Source organism: Narcine bancroftii, chromosome 2, assembly GCF_036971445.1.
Source record: "Narcine bancroftii isolate sNarBan1 chromosome 2, sNarBan1.hap1, whole genome shotgun sequence".
Lineage (NCBI taxonomy): Eukaryota > Metazoa > Chordata > Chondrichthyes > Torpediniformes > Narcinidae > Narcine > Narcine bancroftii.
The window spans coordinates 242463017-242482983 of record NC_091470.1 but is presented as its reverse complement, the minus strand read 5'-3'; the positions used below and the strand labels follow the sequence as shown (position 1 = coordinate 242482983).

Genomic DNA, 19967 nt, shown 5'->3' with positions numbered 1-19967 from the left:
GTTGTTTCCACTCCATCCTCAACATTCATTGGAGCGACTTCATCCCTAACATCGAAGTACTCGAGATGGCAGAGGCCAACAGCATCGAATCCACGCTGCTGAAGATCCAACTGCGCTGGGCAGGTCACGTCTCCAGAATGAAGGTCCATCGCCTTCCCAAGATCGTGTTAATGGCGAGCTCTCCACTGGCCACCGTGACAGAGGTGCACCAAAGAAAAGGCACAAGGACTGCCTAAAGAAATCTCTTGGTGCCTGCCACATTGACCACCGCCAGTGGGCTGATATTGCCTCAAACCGTGCATCTTGGCGCCTCACAGTTCGGCGGGCAGCAACCTCCTTTGAAGAAGACCGCAGAGCCCACCTCACTGACAAAAGACAAAGGAGGAAAAACCCAACACCCAACCCCAACCAACAAATTTTCCCCTGCAACCGTGTCTGCCTGTCCCGCATCAGACTTGTCAGCCACAAACGAGCCTGCAGCTGATGTGGACATTACCCCTCCATAAATCTTCGTAAGCGAAGCCAACCCAAAGAAGAAGAATACTGATACAGTACTAGCAACTGTTTATACAGACTTATTACAACCAAGGACTACAATACGCTACATGCCATTCCTTATCTAACATGGACTCGGCTCAGATGCTATCTACAACTACAACAGTAAACAACAGCCACGATCCCGCTGTAGTACACACCTTACCAATGACCTCTCATGTTGTCCACAATAGGGTTCATCTCTGGGCCAAAGAGCAAAAGAGGAAGTGTTACTGCATGTGGTGGACTTTATAGGACAGGAAACTGGTTGAGTCAGGTCACTTGTCTGAGTGCTGCTGGTACCATGTAACCCAGTACTACCTGTTGCATGGTCGGGTGGTCAGGCTTGCCTGGTGCAGAGGGTGGCTAGGCACCCTACAGAATGAAAAACAAGTCTTGTTAAAGGTTGGACGAACCCTCTCGTAGGATCAACGACCACCGAGAAAACACATGCTGTGAAATGTGGAAAGGGCATCCCTTGCATCGAAGTTTGGTCTGGCCATTCATTTCAACAGAACTTCCCCCAGCCATCTTGGACCTCACCATGCAGCTGTATGTGGGAGGGGATGTTGAGAGAGTGGGTCTGGCCCTGTGCAACGCTCTACTCACCTAAAATCCTTTCGTGCACATGATATTCTTTTTTGAGGAGTGGGGTATCCTCATATCAAACCCCACAAACTGACTGAAAGGAACCATCATCATCCTATAGGCTGGATAGCCAAAGGGTCTGGCCCAGGTAATCACTCGGTGATTAAAGGGGTCAATGATCAGTCAGGTGTGCGTTAATGGGTGGGCAGAGTCCAACTTGATTGGCAGGTGATGTCACTTCCAACTAGGTTCCAGATTGAGAGGTCACATGACCCTCCACATTCCTACCAGATTCCAGGTGGAGAGGTCATGTGACCCTCCACAATCCACACTGCATTCCACCCTCAGAAGTCACACCACTCGCCAATCATTAAAAAAGCAAGTAAAAACATCATTACAAAAATGAAATTAATACATTGTTATAAAAGGGAAATACACTGTTACAGTGCAAGTGGGTGGTGAATAAATGGATGGCACAATAGGAGAGTGAAGGTATTGTTTCAGAAAATGAAAATGGCCTACTAACTCCCTACAGACCGAAAGAGTCATTGTTCTCCCCATAGAGTGTCGTGCTGTGGGAATGGCCCCCTATTTTTTTTTTTGTCAGTCACTGACTCTCATATATGGTCTCACCAACTTGCCCAGGATGTATGTGTAGCCTGTCTCATCTACAACACCACCATACCACTTTTGTCTGCGATCGCCTAGTGTAAGGTCATCTGACTTTCCCTTAATCTGAAGTACCACCACCTTTACCTTGGCCATTGTTCCACTACAGTGGCCATTCATCCGAGTGCTCCCCCATCTTTTGGAGGTACACATCCCAGATGGCCGTTGCCGTGCCATCCTGTGGGAAGCCAGGGGTTAGCCTGGCCGGTGTGCATCTAGAATATTCTCACGGGAGTGCCCCTTGCTGGGATGTGGACTGTTGGCTGTCTCTTGCCTGGATGCTGTTCCTGCTCACATTTTCACTTCCTTGATGCTAACTGAACTAGGTGCACCACATTACAAAGGTGTGCTCCGCTTGTGGACCCACTGGAAGAGTCAGGACTGTTTGTGTGCCAAATTGTATGGAGGGGAAAAAGAAACCAGTTCCTGAAGCACCCACCCCAGCAAGGATTATTTGGAAGTGAGGTGGTTAAGTGGTGAGGCGAGTTGAGGAATGCTTCATCAAAGAGTCCATACGACTTACGGTCATGTCATGAAAGCGGCAGCTGTACAGTCCACTTGCTCATCGAGAAATCCTCTTGAGCGGGGGGAGTAGGCTACTGAAGGCAAGGGTGAGGCTTTAGAGGTGGCACTGTAAGTCCAGCCTAAGATGACAGGGGCATAGAGCTTGGGCATGACCAAGAGTTTGAACCCTTGATGTCAGATCTGCTGAACAGCGCCCGAGTGCCATGATAGAGTGGTCCTGGGCAGCGAAGGTGATTTAAAAAGTTCATGGGGTATACCTTTAATTTCAGCATCTGGGCCATGTTTAGGTGCAAAAAAACTCACAGTACTGCTGCTATCAAACAGGTATTTTGTTACCTTCCCATTGACAATGATGTCCATCATTGAGCATCTGAGTCCATGGGGAATGCTCTTCTTTAGTGTGGTAGACTCTAGGACCATCTCGGGGTCCAAGTCGCTGTTTCCCGATGGTTGTGGCGAATATCAGCCAGCGATTTCTTTCTGGGACATGGGGTGTGGCAGGTGCATGGTTGTGTATGCGCACGTGTTGACCACGTTGTCCTGTGGACGAGGTGAGGGAGTTGATGCGGTCGGGGGGCCGGCTGGCCCATGATGGCGGGAACTGATGGATGCATGTGGCACCAGTGCGATCGGGCGGTCCAACCGGAAGTGAGGATGGAAATTATGTCATCGGTATGGGTGGGCATGATGTCTTCGGTGTGGGTGGAAGTCAGATGAAAGAAGATGGCGGCGCTTGCAGTGAGCACACAACAGCGGGGTGGCCGGACCAAAAGTGACGTCAGCATTGCGGGCAGAAGTGGTGGGCTGAGTAATGCACTGCCTAGTCTTTGGACGTTGCAGCATTCAGGGGGGCTCCTGGCTGATTGTGGAGGGCTGCAGCGCTCCCGGCAAGTCTAGAGAGGCACAACTTAGCGAAGTGGCCTTTCTTACCGCATCAGGTGCAATGCAAGTTCCTCACCGGGCAACTCTTGCGGGAGCGCCTGTCTGACCCACACCAGGACCCGCAGTAATTATAGTAGCAGACTGCATCGGTGGCGGAGATCGTCTCTTCCCCATAAGGCCCCTCAGCAACTGCAGTCATTGGCCTTGGCCAGGCTGGAGGTTGTGAGAGTTGAGCATTGAATACTTCTACATGGTGGGTTGCAGCTTCCAGAGAGCAGACTACCTCCATGATTCTGGTAAGGGAGGCAGTACTTTCTACCAGCAGTCTCTTGCCAGGTGGGCCTCTATCACAACCCTCGCACGCAGGGTCCACCTTCCCTTCGGTCACTCTGGTCTTGGTGATGCACAGGTGAGCTAGCTTATGCAGAGCTCCCGGATAGGCACCTGCTGTCTCACCTGGGTGCTGCACCTTGATGCTGAGATGGGACCGGGCGTAGACCACGTTTGTCGGGGGCCTGTACATGCCTTCCAGAATGGCCATCACAGGTTCGAAGTCCAAGCAGTTTCGGATGGCCTGGAAAGTGCAGGGGCCCAGTTTGGTGTGAAGTATCATGAGTCTCTTTTGGTTTGTGTTTATCACCTCAGCCTGCGTCTGGATGGTCGCCTCAATTGCATGCTTCCAGATCTCGAAGCGCACTAGGGGATCCGGGTGTTGAGCGTCGATTCCCAACCTCTTGATGGTGAGGAATTTCTCCGTAGTCTTTAATTTTAAGTGGATTAAATTGTGGTGCACTGTTGTGCAACAAGCAGACATAAAACAGGAAAGACTGTAGCACAGGCTTTAATCCACTTATACTCTGTACATCAGTGGTATTATCTCGATGGCTCCATGAGTGTGACTGGCCCGGAAGGGGCCAACTCAAGTCTATATACAGGCCAGTGATCGACAGCTGGCCAGGTGGGGTCGGCATCCCAAGTTGCCTACCTGCAGGTACAGAGGTCACCCCCTACAGTAGGCTGGTGGGTACGCGGCCCAGTACTTTGGTTGTATCATCAGAACAATAGAATGTCTTAACACAATTAACCCCACTATAAGTATCTATAGCAAATAAATAGATATCATATATTTATAAACAGTGTGTATGTGAAAAACCTAGACTATTACAGTCTGTGTCCAATATTCAAAAAGGAAAAATCCCGCAAAACATCAAGTCAGTCAGTTAAGTAAGTCAGTCCAAAAGCACAGTCCACCGAATTCAATTTCAAAGTTCAATGTCCAAGTTCAGTTCTTTAACTGATGATAAAGGACGTCGTATTGAATATTGGGGAGAGAAATGACTGATGTTGTGTTGCAGTAAACCTATGAACCCTCATTTATGAGGCGTGTGCATTTCGCACTGCTCTCCAGCTGCCCGCTGCCGCACCAACTGCCTCTCTCTGTTTCACATCTGGATTCTCCCTTTGTTCTCGAAAGTTTCATTGGTGGGTCAGCACTCAGCTGCCTCACAAGTTGCACAGAGTACTTAGCAGAAATCCATCCTTTATAGTGGCAGTTCAAAAGGTCAGTCTGTGGTCCATAACATTGTCGTTTGCCAAGAAGATGATAAATAACTGTATTATGGAGAAATGTAAAACCACCAATTGTCCAACAATGGAGGGAAAGATTAAAAAATATATATTTGATTGAAAGCATAACAGCTAAACTCCAACTAAGGACTGATGATTTCAACATCAAGTGGTCATCAATAATACTAGTTACTGAAATTGATTAAGGTTCTAATCTTTCCATAATCTCAGTGGTGGGGAGGACTTCGACTGGTGCACTCTCTATATAACTGGAGTAATATATACAGGTGAGATTGTGATTGTATACCAGTGCATAGATAGTCATAAATTCAATAGATTTATTCTGACCCTCTCCTTTTTAAGATTGAAAGTGTCACAATGGGCATATGAAGAAGTGTATGGTTAAATATATAGGTGACTGCATATTGGTTAGAATGATGTTAATTGGGTGTCTAAATCTGTGATGCCTTTGTAAAGAACTCAAAATAAGATAGATTGATGCACTGTGTACATCTGTTATGTGATTTATGTACTTTGTTTCTATGCTCACATGACTGTATATGGAAATAAAAGTTAAATTCAAAGAAGAGAGTCCATACAAGCAGCTCCTGTAGCTGTGGTTGAGTGGGGTCAGCATAGATAGAACACCCTCAGCTGTGTGTGCCACGAATGGTGGTGCTGCGTGAATGTAGGTTCCCACAGCACCGATCAGCATAGGCTGGAAGAGAAGCAGTTTGAAGGATAGTTTTCATCTGTTGGGTGGCGAGGGGGGGATAGAAGGGGCTGGGGAGGTCGCTCACACCTGGTGAATTGGTTAGTGTGGTAACATGAATGGTTCAATTCGCCCATCGCATATCGCCCAGACCATGCGCAATGATTTCCCCTTTTTTTGGCAAACCCTGTGGCTGCCGCACTCACTGTCTACCAGACTCCTCAGAATCTTGCATGTTGACTTTGTCAGTTTTGGGGCATCGGAGGATGCCAGGTGGTGTGAGAGTAGGGAATTCTCCTGCTCAGTTGGGCGTGAATTTAACTGGTCTACTGCCTGCTGGAGCACACTGGGCCACCCCTGTAATGTATGTTTGGCCATCAGTGTGTGAATTTTCTTTTTAAGTAGACCATTCATACGTTCTACTATGCCAGATGCCTGTGGTTGGTAGGGGATGTGGCAGCAGCCACAAGATATCATCAATGGTCATCCACCATGTACTGTTTTTCTTGCACATGGGCCAGATCAGGCTATTAAAGGTGGTAACGGTGGGTCAGATAACTTTTTCTTGTAGCAAGGCATTGATGGCTTTGGTGATCTCTTTATTGCCCCTTGGCACCCGGTACCATTGGATGCTGACTACCTGGGGGGGGGGGGGGTGAAGTGGGGTAATGAAGATTGGTGCCCATTTAGCGACTCCAACTACAATGGTTGCCTGGACGACCCTTAAGAGGAACTTTCCTTTGTTAATGCACAGTGACTATCTCTTGAGCACATTCATGCCTAGAATGCACTTGGGGGAGGCTGTGACCTGAATGGACATGAATCGGGGAGGTTTGTTATCAATGCAGAGATGGTGGGTAACTTCTCTGGCAGGGATATTGGACCCTCCTAACCCCTCTACAGAAACCTGTGGCCTCCTCCAACCTGTGGGATTACTTGGATAATGGTGTGCTTGGCACCAGTATCTGCTAATGCCATCCAGCGCTAGGTATTCTCCTTTTCCCAGTGTACAGCCACTGGGATATATGGCCTTGGGTTGCCTGGGTAGGATAGGATCATTGAATAGATCTGTCGGGGTCCCTGGCCTCCATCCTATGGGAGAGTGATGGAGGTCTGCCACCCTGCAGGTGATGTTTCTTGCTGCCAGATATGGGCTATTTCCTCTTGCAACAGCGATCTAAACTGCCCTGAGGGAGTCAGGGCCAACTCTGATGGGAAAGGAGTGGAGAGGAGGGTGATCTGGGTTGGAATTAGAAGCTCCACCCTATGAGACTTTCCCCCACAATGCTCTCTCCAGAGAGCATACATGACAGACGTGGGAATTCTAGGATTGTGGGTGTGATCCATGCCGGCGTGCGTTAGATCCATGTGGGTCACTGGTAAGATGGCATCACTGCTCTTTGTCTCAGCCCTGTACTTTGAGCGGGTACTCCCTGCTCTTGCACTCTAGTCCCTCCAGGAGGATAATGGCTTTCAGGACGGCTTTCCCATGAGCGGTAAGAGGACCTGCTCTAAGGTCAAGGCATGCAGTGGTGATTAAGTAGCCCGCCAGGGCACCAGTTACCCTTGTATTCTCGGGAAAATGACGCCTGTAGATGCCATGATTAGTGCCTATTCCCTAATGACCCTTATCCCTTCACTGATGGTGTGCCATTGCAGTCTGCTGTTTAGGTCCCATTCTTGAAGGGTAGAGAACCTAACCGGCACTGCAGTCACCACCCATTCCCATAGGGTGGTGCTGTCATCGACCCTTCTGGCAGCGCACGCAGTGTGTTGTTAATCATCTGTTGATTAGACAGACCGACTAGGGGACTCATTTCTATGTGAGAGAGGAAAATATTGGGGTCCTGTTCATCCCACAGCCGTAGCAGCCATGTGGCTAGGTGTTCGTCCAGCCGTTGGTGATATTGGTCCCTTAATTCCTTGGCAGAGTAGTCTTGGGTTTCTACTGTGCTTTCACAGTGACCGTGTGCATGCCCACCTAAGGTTTCCCCACCATTTTTGGCTATTTCCCCATTTTGGAGGGTCGGTGAGGTTCCCTTTTGGCGGGTCTGGGACTGCATGATCACTGGTTGGGCTTGCAAAGACTCAGGCACACAGTGGGGAGAACGTGTGTAGTAGGACTCAGCTTCCTCAGTCATCTCTGTCTATCCACATATTCCCATCACCCAATCACATGTCGACCTCTCCCCCTCCCTCCCCCCCACCCCCGGCCGGATAATGGCTCAGACCTTAAATGGGTTGAGCTACCAGCCAGACCAGCAAGTTGCTTGCAGCTGCTACATTTTAATCAGCTTGCAAGGTGCCTCTGTACTCTTGATTTCTTAAGTTGGTGGCTCGAACTTGGGCAGTCTGCACTCTCTCCTATAGGACACAACAGTGATGCTGGAGGAATTATATTTCCTATCCTTCTGGGCACTCTGTTGATCTAACTTTGCTATAATTCCCCAGTGGGGTCTCAGAGAGCCGCCATAAGGCAAAGCCCCACCCCATGACTCCTCTCTGTCTTGGGAAATCCCAACTTCTCAAGGAGGGACATAATAGCCTCAAGATTCAGGGAAGTAGATTTAGAACAGAGATGAGGAGGAACTACTTTTCTGTTCATATACTACAAAAGTATCTAGATCTTTAACACTTGTGATACCTTTGGCTTGCACTAATACTGTGAGATGTGCAGTCTAACTGGTTTACCATCTGAGGCTGAAGAACTTCTGTAATCTCTTGCAGTTGCACAGAGTATCTGAGACAGTGGAATGGAGAGATCAGAGCTTCCCAAACCTTTTAATCAACAGGTCTTTTGCGCCATTCCTATGTTCCTGAGAAACTAAAAGGGAAAAGGGATCATACTCTTGCTCAGATTTAAAGAAAAGCCTAACATGAGAAGCTGTGTTTGTTCCATGGTGACCTAGCAGGTTGCTGTACCTATATAGGCCAGTGCACAGAGGGTCAAAAGCCCCAAAGCTAATTTCCACTAGAGATTACCCAATGTTCAATGTAATGTCAATAACTAACACTAACACAAACAAACCAAATTTTACACTCTGGCTAAAATATGGGGAGGAAATAATTCCTAGCTATTTCACCTTAGCCTCGTCGACATTGCTGCTGAAGACTTTGCCATGATTCCTTCTTGTGGGAAAACTCAGCAGTTTGCTCCCTGTCTTCCTGAAAGGAGAGGAAAGTTTGGAGCTGACCAGTACTCCTTCACATCTCTTCCAGTTAGAATGCCTACAAATTGGAAATCTGGCTGAGTTCTTTTACACTCTCATAACCACAGCATTTTTAAGTACCACAGTGCATTGGCAACTACAGTGCAAAGGTATAAAATGCTTAATAACAATTTTAACCTGGAGTATTATTTCTCTCTCTCTCTCTCTTGTATCTGCAATTTTGCTTCCATTTCTTGTGATGACTCTGATAAGGCGAGGATTAGTTGGCTGCAATTAATCCTGATAACACCTTCCAATCCATATTTCTGTCTAAATGTCTTTTGAATGTTACAATTGTCCCTGCTTCTACCACTGGCAGCTCATTCCATATACCCACCACCATTTGTGTGTAGAAACTGTCCCTCAAGTCTCTCTTAAATCTTTCCCCTGTGCTCTCCAGTTTTAAATTCCTCTACCCTGAGGGGAAAAAACAGACTCTTTACCTTATCTATGCCCCTCGTGATTTAATAAACTTCTATAAGATCCTCTTTAGCCTCCTGCACTCCAGTGTCAGCCTATCTAGCCTCTCTGTGCAATTTATGGCCACCAGGTCCAGTAGCATTCGAGTGAATCTTTTTTACACCCTTTCCACTTTTCCTGTAGCTAGGTGACCAAGCTGTGCACATAATTCCAAATGTAGCCTCAGTAATGTATTGTGCAGTTGTAACATGGCATTTTGCTCCTGTACTCAATGCCCTGAATAAGCTTATACAACTTCTTCACCACCCTGTCTACCTGAATCTCCACTTTCATCGAATTATGAACCTGTACCCCCAAGCCATTTTTTTGTATGACACTCCCCAGGGCCTGAGCTTTCACCATATAAGCATTTTGAGAGATTAAGCCCCTAATAACTAGAGGAAACCAAAGCTCAAAGTGGTCTTTCCAGCAAATTACCCATAGCAGATCCCTTTCGTAATAGAGTCCAACCAGTTATATTCATTAACTGAAACTTAAGTGACCTTCATAGGTAATAGTGCCTGCATTTGCAGTTGGAAAACAAAGCTGCCTGTGTAGAAAGCATGGGGCGCAACAACAGTGAGGTTCTTTGTGATTAAGTAATCACCCCATCATCACGCTATATGAGTTGGCTGTCCCAATGGTCAGATGTCTGGAAGGTTTCTAATTGGTAGCTAACTTAAAATATTTAAGGCTGTACTGCCCTAGTTTTTCTTCCATTTCAATGATGTGAACAAAAACTTGCAGTGTTGGAAGAAACTTGAATGTAATTGATGTGCATTTTTGAAAATATACTCCAGAAATTATTAGAATGGGAAATCTTACATCACACATTTAATTGGGTAGAAATGCTAACCAGTTGTGCATTAATATGAGGAGAAGAAAATGTTGCATGAACTAACATAATTGAGATTAGTGACACTGAGAGAAAGTACAGAAGGACCCATGAATAAACATGGTCTGTGTTTTAAATTCTGCTCAGCAACAAGGGCACTTATGACTTTTAATTATTGCTATTTTAATCCTATGATTGCCAGCATCAAGGTACTTTCATTTCCTTTTCCCACAGAAGTCCAATTCAATTTTCATTTTTCTTCTGTGTCTCTGCTCTTTATTTTGTGTCGCCTCCTCAAGACTGTGCCCCTCTCTTTCAAATGATTACGATGCCATTCAACATTTGTATGTACTGCCCATCTCCATTTCCATTTAAACATGCTGCTCTCTCTTTAGTTCTGTGCCTGTCTTTCTCAGATCTGGATCTCCGATTCCAGTCCAGTCGGTTTCAGTCAAAACTACTATACAAAAAAGGCTCAGATCTAAGTTACCAATGACGTTGGTGAGGAGAGGTCGATAAATCATGATGTGGTAAATAGTTCATGATATTTTTTCACAGAATAGGAGAATACAAAGCTAGAAAGCACAGATTTAAGGAGAGAGGGAAAGATCTATGAGGGTCCAGAGATGCATCTTTTTCACACAGAGGGTAGTGGGTGTAAGGAACGAGTTGCCAGAGGAGGTGGTAGAAGTGAGTACAATTGTATAGCAAAGATGAAGATACATAATCAATGTTTCGGGCTTTAACTTTAACAGCATAAAATACTGTCAATCACCACTGAGTCATGGACTGCAGAAACAATAGGCTTTAATGCACACAAGACTTTAGCTGGCCCGGATCCAGGTACAGGACTGCCAGAAAGGGGGGAGGTAACGTAACCTTTATGGCCAGAACAAAAGGGGAGGAGACTCATTAGTGGGCGGGCCAGCCTTATATACAGTAACTGGGAGGGGTTATATAATGGAGGAAAACATATCAGTACAAATACACTGTTTGACTTGCTGACTTTCTCAAGCATTGTGTGGTTAACTTCAATCATAGTGTATGCAGACCTTCGAGCTTGACTTGTGAAATTTAGGCAGGTGTATGGATAGGGATGGTTCAGAGGGATGTGGCTGAAGGCAAACAAATGGTAAGTAGATAGCATGGTGAGCAAGGGCAAGTTGGGTTGGAGGGCCAGTTTCCATGCTTTAAAGCTGCAAGTAGTTATAGGTCTCTGTCGTATGCCATTGAAAGTAGCACAAGTGAGTATAGTTGAAAGTGTCAGAGTACTTACTTTGGTATTTTTTCCATTGTTCCAGCTATCCAGGAGGCAGGTTCTGCCATCTCCATTTCTTTTTTCTTGTGCAGTGGACATGCCTCTTTGCTTCAGGTTGGACAAAGGACATCAAGGTCCAACTCGCAGTGGCTGGGGTACACCCCCACCCTTTAGCTTCTCTGTCAGACACTCCCATTCATTCAGAATCAGAATTTATTGTTGTGTACAAGTCACAAAACTCAATAGCACACCACCATCAGCGATGTTGCTTTTAAGGACTAGAGACTTTTTTTTAATAAATTTTTTATTTTTCACACCATAAATCACAATAGCCATGATATACACTTTTTCTTTTCCACACATTTACAGTGACTTTTTCTCCCTCCCCCCTCCCTCCTCCCAAGCCACCCCCCCACCACCCCCCTCTCATCCATTTTAGGTATACAATCTAGGTTGCATTAATTCAGTTAGACAATGTTGTCGTTCAACAAAAATACACCAGAAATTCTACTGTCCATTCTTTTCTTTTCTTCTCCTTCCATCAACTTAGGTAATGTTTGTTCCCGGTAGGTTTTCGCTATTGTATTTAATGTAAGGCTCCCATACTTGTTCGAATATTTCAGTATTATTTCTTAAACTATATGTTATTTTTTCTAATGGAATACATTTATTCATTTCTATATACCATTGTTGTATTTTCAAATTATCTTCCAATTTCCAGGTTGACATAATACATTTTTTTGCTACGGCTAGGGCTATCTTGACAAATCTTTTTTGTGCATCTTCCAAGTCAATTCCAAATTCTTTATTTTTTATGTTACTTAGGAGAAAGATCTCTGGATTCTTTGGTATATTGTTTTCTGTTATTTTATTTAATATCTGATTGAGATCATCCCAAAATTTTTCTACTCTCTCACATGTCCAGATTGCATGAATTGTTGTTCCCCTTTCTTTTTTACATCGAAAACATCTATCAGATACTGTTGGGTCCCATTTATTTAACTTTTGCGGTGTAATGTATAGTCTGTGTAACCAATTATATTGTATCATACGCAGCCTCGTATTTATTGTATTTCTCATCGTTCCAGAGCATAACTTCTCCCATGTTTCCTTTTTTATCTTTATATTTAAATCTTGTTCCCATTTTTGTTTAGTTTTACCATTTGTTTCCTCATTCTCCTTTTCTTGCAGTTTAATATACATATTTTTTATAAATCTTTTGATTAACATTGTATCTGTAATCACATATTCAAGGTTACTTCCCTCTGGTAAACTCAAGTTGCTTCCTAATTTATCTTTCAAGTAGGATCTCAGTTGGTAATATGCCAGCGCTGTATCTCCAGTTATATTGTACTTATCTCTCATTTGTTCAAAGGATAAGAATCTACTTCCTGAAAAACAATTTTCTATTCTTTTAATCCCTTTTTTTTCCCATTTTCTAAAGGCAAGGTTGTCTATTGTAAAAGGGAGTAGCTTATTTTGCGTCAATATTAGTTTTGGTATTTGGTAATTTATTTTATTTCTTTCTACATGAATCTTCTTCCATATATTGAGGAGATGGTGTAATACTGGAGAAGTTCTATGTTGTACCAATTTTTTGTCCCATTTATATAATATGTGTTCAGGTATCTTTTCCCCTATTTTATCTAATTCTAGTCTCGTCCAGTCTGGTTTTTCCCTTGTTTGATAAAAATCTGATAGGTACCTTAATTGTGCGGCTCTATAATAATTTTTGAAGTTTGGCAATTGTAAGCCTCCTTGTTTATACCATTCTGTTAATTTATCTAGTGCTATCCTCGGTTTCCCCCCTCTCCATAAAAATCTCCTTATTATTTTCTTTAACTCTTTGAAGAATTTTTCTGTCAGTTGTATTGGCAATGCCTGAAATAAGTATAGTATCCTTGGAAAAATGTTCATTTTAATACAGTTTATCCTTCCTATCAGTGTTAGTGGTATCTCTTTCCAATGCTCTAAATCGTCCTGTAATTTTTTCATTAGTGGATTGTAATTGAGTTTATATAATTGGCCTAGATTTTTGTTTATTTGCACACCTAGGTATCTTATTGCCTGCGTTTGCCATCTGAATGGGGATTCCTCCTTAAATTTTGAGAAATCCGCGTTATTCATAGGCATTGCTTCACTTTTATTTACGTTTATCTTGTATCCCGACACTTCTCCATATTCCTTCAATTTCTTATATAGTTCTTTTATTGATAGTTCTGGTTCTGTTAAGTACACTATCACATCATCCGCAAACAGACTGATTTTATATTCCCTGTCTTTTATTTTTATTCCTTTTATATTATTATCTATTTTTATCGATTCTGCTAGTGGTTCTATAGCTAGCGCAAACAATAATGGTGATAGTGGGCATCTCTGCCGCGTTGACCTGCTTAAGTTAAATTGCTTTGATACATGTCCATTTACTGTCACTTTCGCTAACGGTCCCTCATATAATGCTTTAATCCAATTAATAAACTTCTCCGGTAAACTGAATTTTTGCAATACTTTGAACAAGTAATTCCATTCTACTCTGTCGAAGGCCTTCTCTGCGTCTAAAGCAACTGCTACTGCCGGTGCTTTATTTCCTTCTACTGCATGAATTAAGTTAATAAATTTACAAATATTGTCTGTTGTGCGTCTTTTTTTGATAAATCCAGTTTGGTCTAAATTTACCATTTTCGGTACCTGTTCTGCTAATCTGTTCGCTAATAGTTTAGCTATTATCTTATAATCTGTGTTTAGCAGAGATATTGGTCTATATGACGCTGGTGAGAGTGGATCTTTCCCTTGTTTTAGTATCACTGTAATTATTGCTGTTTTACATGAATCTGGTAAGTTTTGTGTCTCATCAATCTGGTTGATTACATCCAGGAGGGGCGGTATTATTAGGTCTTTAAATGTTTTGTAGAATTCTATTGGGAGTCCATCCTCTCCTGGTGTCTTATTATTTGGTAAATTTTTTATTATCTCTTGTATTTCTACTGTTCCAAATGGTTCTGTTAATTTATTTTGTTCCTCTATTTGTAGTTTTGGTAGTTCAATTTTAGTCAAAAATTCATCTATTTTCCCTTCTTTCCCTTCGTTTTCGGTTCGGTATAATTGTTCATAGAATTCTCTGAAGTTTTCCTTAATTTCTTTTGGATTATATGTAATTTGTTTGTCTTTTTTCCTTGTTGCCAATACCATTTTCTTAGTTTGCTCTGTCTTAAGCTGCCATGCTAAGATTTTGTGTGTTTTTTCACCTAGTTCATAATATTTCTGTTTTGTCTTCATTATATTCTTCTCCACCTTATATGTTTGTAATGTTTCATATTTTATTTTTTTATCCGCCAATTCTCTTCTTTTGGTTGTATCTTCCTTTATTGCTAATTTTTTTTCTATGTTTATTATTTCCCTTTCCAACTGCTCTGTTTCCTGATTATAGTCCTTCTTCATCTTGGTTGCATAACTTATTATTTGCCCTCTAATGAATGCTTTCATTGCGTCCCATAGTATAAACTTATCTTCCACTGATTCCGTATTTACTTCAAAGTACATTTTTAATTGTTTTTCAATAAATTCTCTAAAATCCTGTCTTTTAAGTAGCATGGGGTTTAATCTCCATCTATACATTCTTGGAGGGATGTCCTCTAGCTCTATTGCCAATAACAGGGGTGAGTGGTCCGATAATAGTCTAGCTTTATATTCCGTTTTCCTAACTCTCCCTTGAATGTGGGCTGATAACAGGAATAGGTCTATCCTTGAGTATGTTTTATGTCTAGTCGAGTAGTATGAGTATTCCTTTTCTTTTGGGTTTTGTTTCCTCCATATGTCCACAAGTTTCATTTCTTGCATTGATTTAATTATAAATTTGGTTACTTTGTTCTTCCTGTTAATTTTTTTCCCCGTTTTATCCATATTTGGATCCAAATTCAGATTGAAATCCCCTCCTATTAGTATGTTCCCTTGCGTATTAGCTACCTTCAAAAAGATATCTTGCATAAACTTTTGATCTTCTTCGTTAGGTGAATATATATTAAGTAGATTCCAAAGCTCTGAATATATCTGACATTTTATCATAACATATCTCCCTGCTGGATCTATTATTTCCTCTTCTATTTTAAATGGCACATTTTTGCTAATTAATATAGCCACTCCTCTTGCTTTTGAATTATACGATGCTGCTGTTATATGTCCTACCCAATCTCTCTTTAATTTCTTGTGCTCCAATTCAGTTAAGTGTGTTTCTTGGACAAATGCTATATCTATTTTTTCCTTTTTCAGTAAATTTAGTAGTTTCTTCCTTTTAATTTGGTTATGTATTCCATTAATATTTAGAATCATATAGTTCAGCGTAGCCATTTTATATTTTGTTTATCTTCTCTTTCCGTTTTTCCATCATTACCTTTCCTCCTTTTCCATTTCTGTTTTCTTATTTTCAACTCTTTACCAGACAACATTCCTACAACATCCAACATTTTCCTTATTCTCCTATTTCTATCTTCTTTATCCCCAATCTCCCCTTCCCCTCCTGAGTTGTCCTTTATCCCTTGTCGGACAACCACATCTCCCCTCTCCATTTGGATATGCGAATCCACTCGCAAGCGTCAACTGATTTTGCAGTGACCGCTCTTTTCCCCCACCCAGCCCCCCCCAGAAAAGATTTCGCTTTTTATATGTCACAAAGGTCACTCTTTTAATTCCCTCCTTATTCTCTCTATTCCATTACCTTCCCTTATTAATTCTTGTCTATACTCTCTATGTTTTCCTCTAATTACAGATACTTTCACATATGCCCATTGTCTCTATTCACTCTTATACCTCTTTACCCGCATACATATCAATCGTGGTCATTTTTACCCTCATTACCCGTCTTCATCCCTCAGTCTATTTTTGTCTTTACCCACATACATATCAATCATGATCATTTTTGCTCTCATTACCCGTCTTCATCCCTCAGTCTATTTTTGTAATTGTTCTGCAAATTTTCGTGCTTCTTCTGGATCGGAGAATAGTCTGTTTTGTTGTCCTGGAATAAATATTTTCAATACCGCAGGATGCTTCAGTGTAAATTTATATCCTTTCTTCCATAAAATCGCTTTTGCTGTATTGAACTCTTTTCTCTTCTTTAGGAGTTCAAAGCTTATATCTGGATAAATGAAGATTTTTTGCCCTTTATACTCCAGTGGTTTGTTGCCCTCTCTTACTTTTTCCATTGTCTTCTCCAGTACCTTTTCTCTTGTAGTATATCTTAGGAATTTTACTACAATAGATCTTGGTTTTTGTTGTGGTTGTGGTTTAGGGGCCAATGCTCTATGTGCCCTTTCTATTTCCATTTCTTGCTGTAGTTCTGGACATCCTAGGGCCTTAGGGATCCATTCTTTTATAAACTCCCTCATATTCTTGCCTTCTTCATCTTCCTTAAGGCCCACTATCTTTATGTTATTTCTTCTGTTATAATTTTCCATTATATCTATTTTTTGGGCTAGTAATTCTTGTGTCTCTTTAGTTTTTTTATTAGATTCCTCCAATTTCTTTTTTAAGTCTTCTACCTCCATTTCTGCTACTATTGCCCGTTCTTCCATCTTGTCCATTTTTTTCCCCATTTCTGTTAAGGTCATATCCATTTTATTTATTTTCTTTTCTGTGTTGTTTATTCTTCTTCTTAAATCATTGAATTCCTGTGTTTGCCATTCTTTAAATGACTCCATGTATCCTCTAACAAGAGCAAGTATATCCTTTACCTTGCCTTTCCCTTTATCTATTTCACTGTATTCTTCCTCTTCTTCTTCCTCTGGGTTGGCCATCTGTTGTTTCTTTGCTGCCCTTTCCTCCTCTTCTTTCTTGTTTCCGTTGTCTTCTGTGGTCTCTTCTTGCTGCAGGTGTTCTGCAGCTGTCGTTGCCGGCTGTGGAGATCGACTCCCCAGCTGGTCCCCCCTCCCGTCGGTGTGTTATTTTTCATGCGCGGTTGCACACTTTTACTCAGCTCTGTGAGCCATTGTTGTAGTTCTTTTTCTACCGACCTGAGGTAGTGGGGTCTTCTCTCCACAGCGGGCCTCTTCGGACAGGTAAGGCCTTCACCTTTTTCCTCCGTTGTCTTCTCTTCCTCTCTTCTTTCCGTTGATTTTGATTTTTCTCCTTTTGTCTCCATCTTCTTTCCACCTTTATACTCACTTTTCTTTAACTTGTATTTCTGTGCCTTTGTATTTTCTCTTGTTTTTCCCGACTTTTCTGGAGAGGGCTGGAGTTCACCGTCCGGCCACTACTCCATCACGTGACTCCTCCAAGGACTAGAGACTTGATGTTAGCTTATGCAGGAATGGACCAGCAGTTGCAAAGGTCCGTAGCAGTAATTGTCAGCTGCCATGCATATGGACGTTTAAGGGAACACTGAGCACTGACTTTAGTTAGAATGCTTCACATAACTGGGATCCTACACCCAGTAAGACTTTCATTGCACTATATATTGCACAATATGTATTTGACAATAAACTCTCAGTCATTCTTTCATTCATGGTAGCATCCCTACACATTAGAATGATGATGGTGATGGAGCCTCTGTCCAGGTTACACTGATAAGAATTTTGGAGATGTCCAACCTTTCAGTTTTTAATTTAGACATACAGCATGGTTACAGGCCATTTTAGCCCACTAAATACATACCAGGGGGTGTAGGGTAATTAGGCAGTGCAGATCGTGGGCCAAAATGGCCTGTTACCATGCTGTATGTCTTAATTAAAAGGTTGGTCATCCTTGCTCTACAGGTTTGCTCTCCAAGACTAGAGCTTCTGTGTCGGAGAGATTGGGTGCAATCCCAATAGCTTCATCCCACTTTACCTCCTCACCCTCCTGCAGTCCCATAACCCCTTCACTGTGCCTGCCTTTCTATGTGCCATCCACCAAAGCCCCCATCATCAGTGCCTTCAGCAACTTCAGTCAAAGTCAATGGAATTCCTGATGGCGCCTCAGTCTCCAAACTTCTCTCTCATTTATAAACCTTCCACCAAGGCTTCCTTTCTAATTTTGCCTTTGGGCATTCTGCCCAATCTCTACACCAAGTCTAGGATTTGGGTCCCAGTTGATTGCCATTTATGAGATTGCTGTATAAATGTCCACACTTGTCAGTTGACTGGCTGTCGTGTGAAAAGCTTTCAAGTGTCTAACTTGATTTAAATGGTACATTAAACCTGTCCACTTTGCTCCTGGTTAATAGCTTTTAAGTTTTTATTTGTTTTCCTTTCAGATAGTTGATCATAATCTTGTCAGTGAACCAGTCAAGGAGCCCCCCACTGAAGTTTCTGTCACAGAGGAGATGGAGAGTCCTTCAGGTCAGCCGGATACCCTCCTCCAGGAGACAACCACATTGGGCTCTGGGGAGAGCACATCTGAGGACGGGCAAGACTTTGAAATTAAAGAAGAACAAGGTAAATATGTTCCTCTGACTTTAAAATTCTAATGTTATTTTTAAATAGCACCAGCGTGCCCTTTCACTCTTGCAGGAGAATGTCTGGAACTTCTCTGGAATCCCTGCTGAATTGATTGGAAGAATTTGAAAAGATTCCAGGCATTGTGATCACCCATCGCAAACTCTCCCTCCTTCTATCCCCACAAACCCTTCCTCCCTCTGATCCCCACTAGAACTAGAAGGGCCTCCTTCTTCCCAATGTAAGTGAAGGGGGCTCTCTCTCCATTTAACCCTTAACTTGCTAAGCCAATCCTTTCAGTGGGACATGGATTCTGATCTACAGGAGGATTTGCCCCTTGATGTCCCATTGCATTATTTGGTAACATAGGCAGAATAAAATAGTAATTCCTTGAGCCTTTTCTACTTCACAATTCAATCAAATCTGATCAGCATCTTAACTCCATGATGTTCATCTATTCATTAATGGATCAGGTCTTCCCTGGCAAGGTCATTATTTAATGTCCATTACCAATTGAACTGGTGCATCTGGCATCACATATAGGCCAGATCAGGTGAGGTTAATGGGTATCCTTCTCTGAAGAATCGGTGAATCTGACAGGTTTTATTATAATCCAGTAGTTTCATGATTACCCAAAGTTAACTTTAGTCTTCTGGATATCTACAAATTTACATTTAGACATACAACATGGTAACAGGCCATTTCAGTCCACAAGTCCATGCCACCCAATTAATCGACACCCCCAGAATGTTTCAAATGGAGGGCGGAAACCAGAGCCCCAGGGAAAACTCACACAGACAAGGGGAGAACGTTCAAACTCCTTACAGACAGTGCGGGATTTGAACCTGGGTCCCGATTGCTGGTGCTGTAAAGGCGTTGCGCTCAATGCTACAACAACCGTGCATTTATATTTCCATAACTCCCACTGTTGCTGGGATTCAAACTTGTGTCTCAGGATAAGTGGTTCAGATCTCGCCATACAAATCCAGCAATGACCACCACAATAAATACAATAGAAAATACTGGCAACCCTCAGCAGGTCACGCAGTATCTGTGGAAAGAGAAATAGGGTTAATGTTTCAGGTGAAAGACTTCAGGATTTCAGATTTCAATCATACATATTTAAAAAAAAATTCTTTACATGTAATTAACTCTGCCACTCTACCCAACTCAATTCTCAGTTCTGTAGCTCTGAGTACACTTGCCACTCAAAATTCTTTCACTCTTGAGTTTGATAAACTCTTGGTGGATAAAGCTCATCATCAGGTCTCTATCTCTCTCGGTCCCATTATCTTTGTGCAAGATGACAAAGGACAACCCTGCC

The 19967-nt window shown here is 42.6% G+C and overlaps 1 protein-coding gene across 6 annotated transcripts in view; it reads left to right on the top strand.

Annotated features, from left to right (window-relative positions):
• LOC138755174 (collagen alpha-1(XV) chain-like) overlaps positions 1–19967 on the top strand; it is a 263158-nt gene that overhangs the window by 119432 nt on the left and 123759 nt on the right. For 5 of the 6 annotated variants that reach the window (XM_069920628.1, XM_069920631.1, XM_069920627.1 and 2 more), the window contains one exon: positions 18463–18643. In XM_069920628.1, coding sequence (XP_069776729.1) covers positions 18463–18643 — 181 coding nt within the window. Of the gene's footprint in view, positions 1–6252; positions 6330–18462; positions 18644–19967 lie in introns of those variants that run through there. The other variant, XM_069920632.1, reaches the window with a different exon arrangement.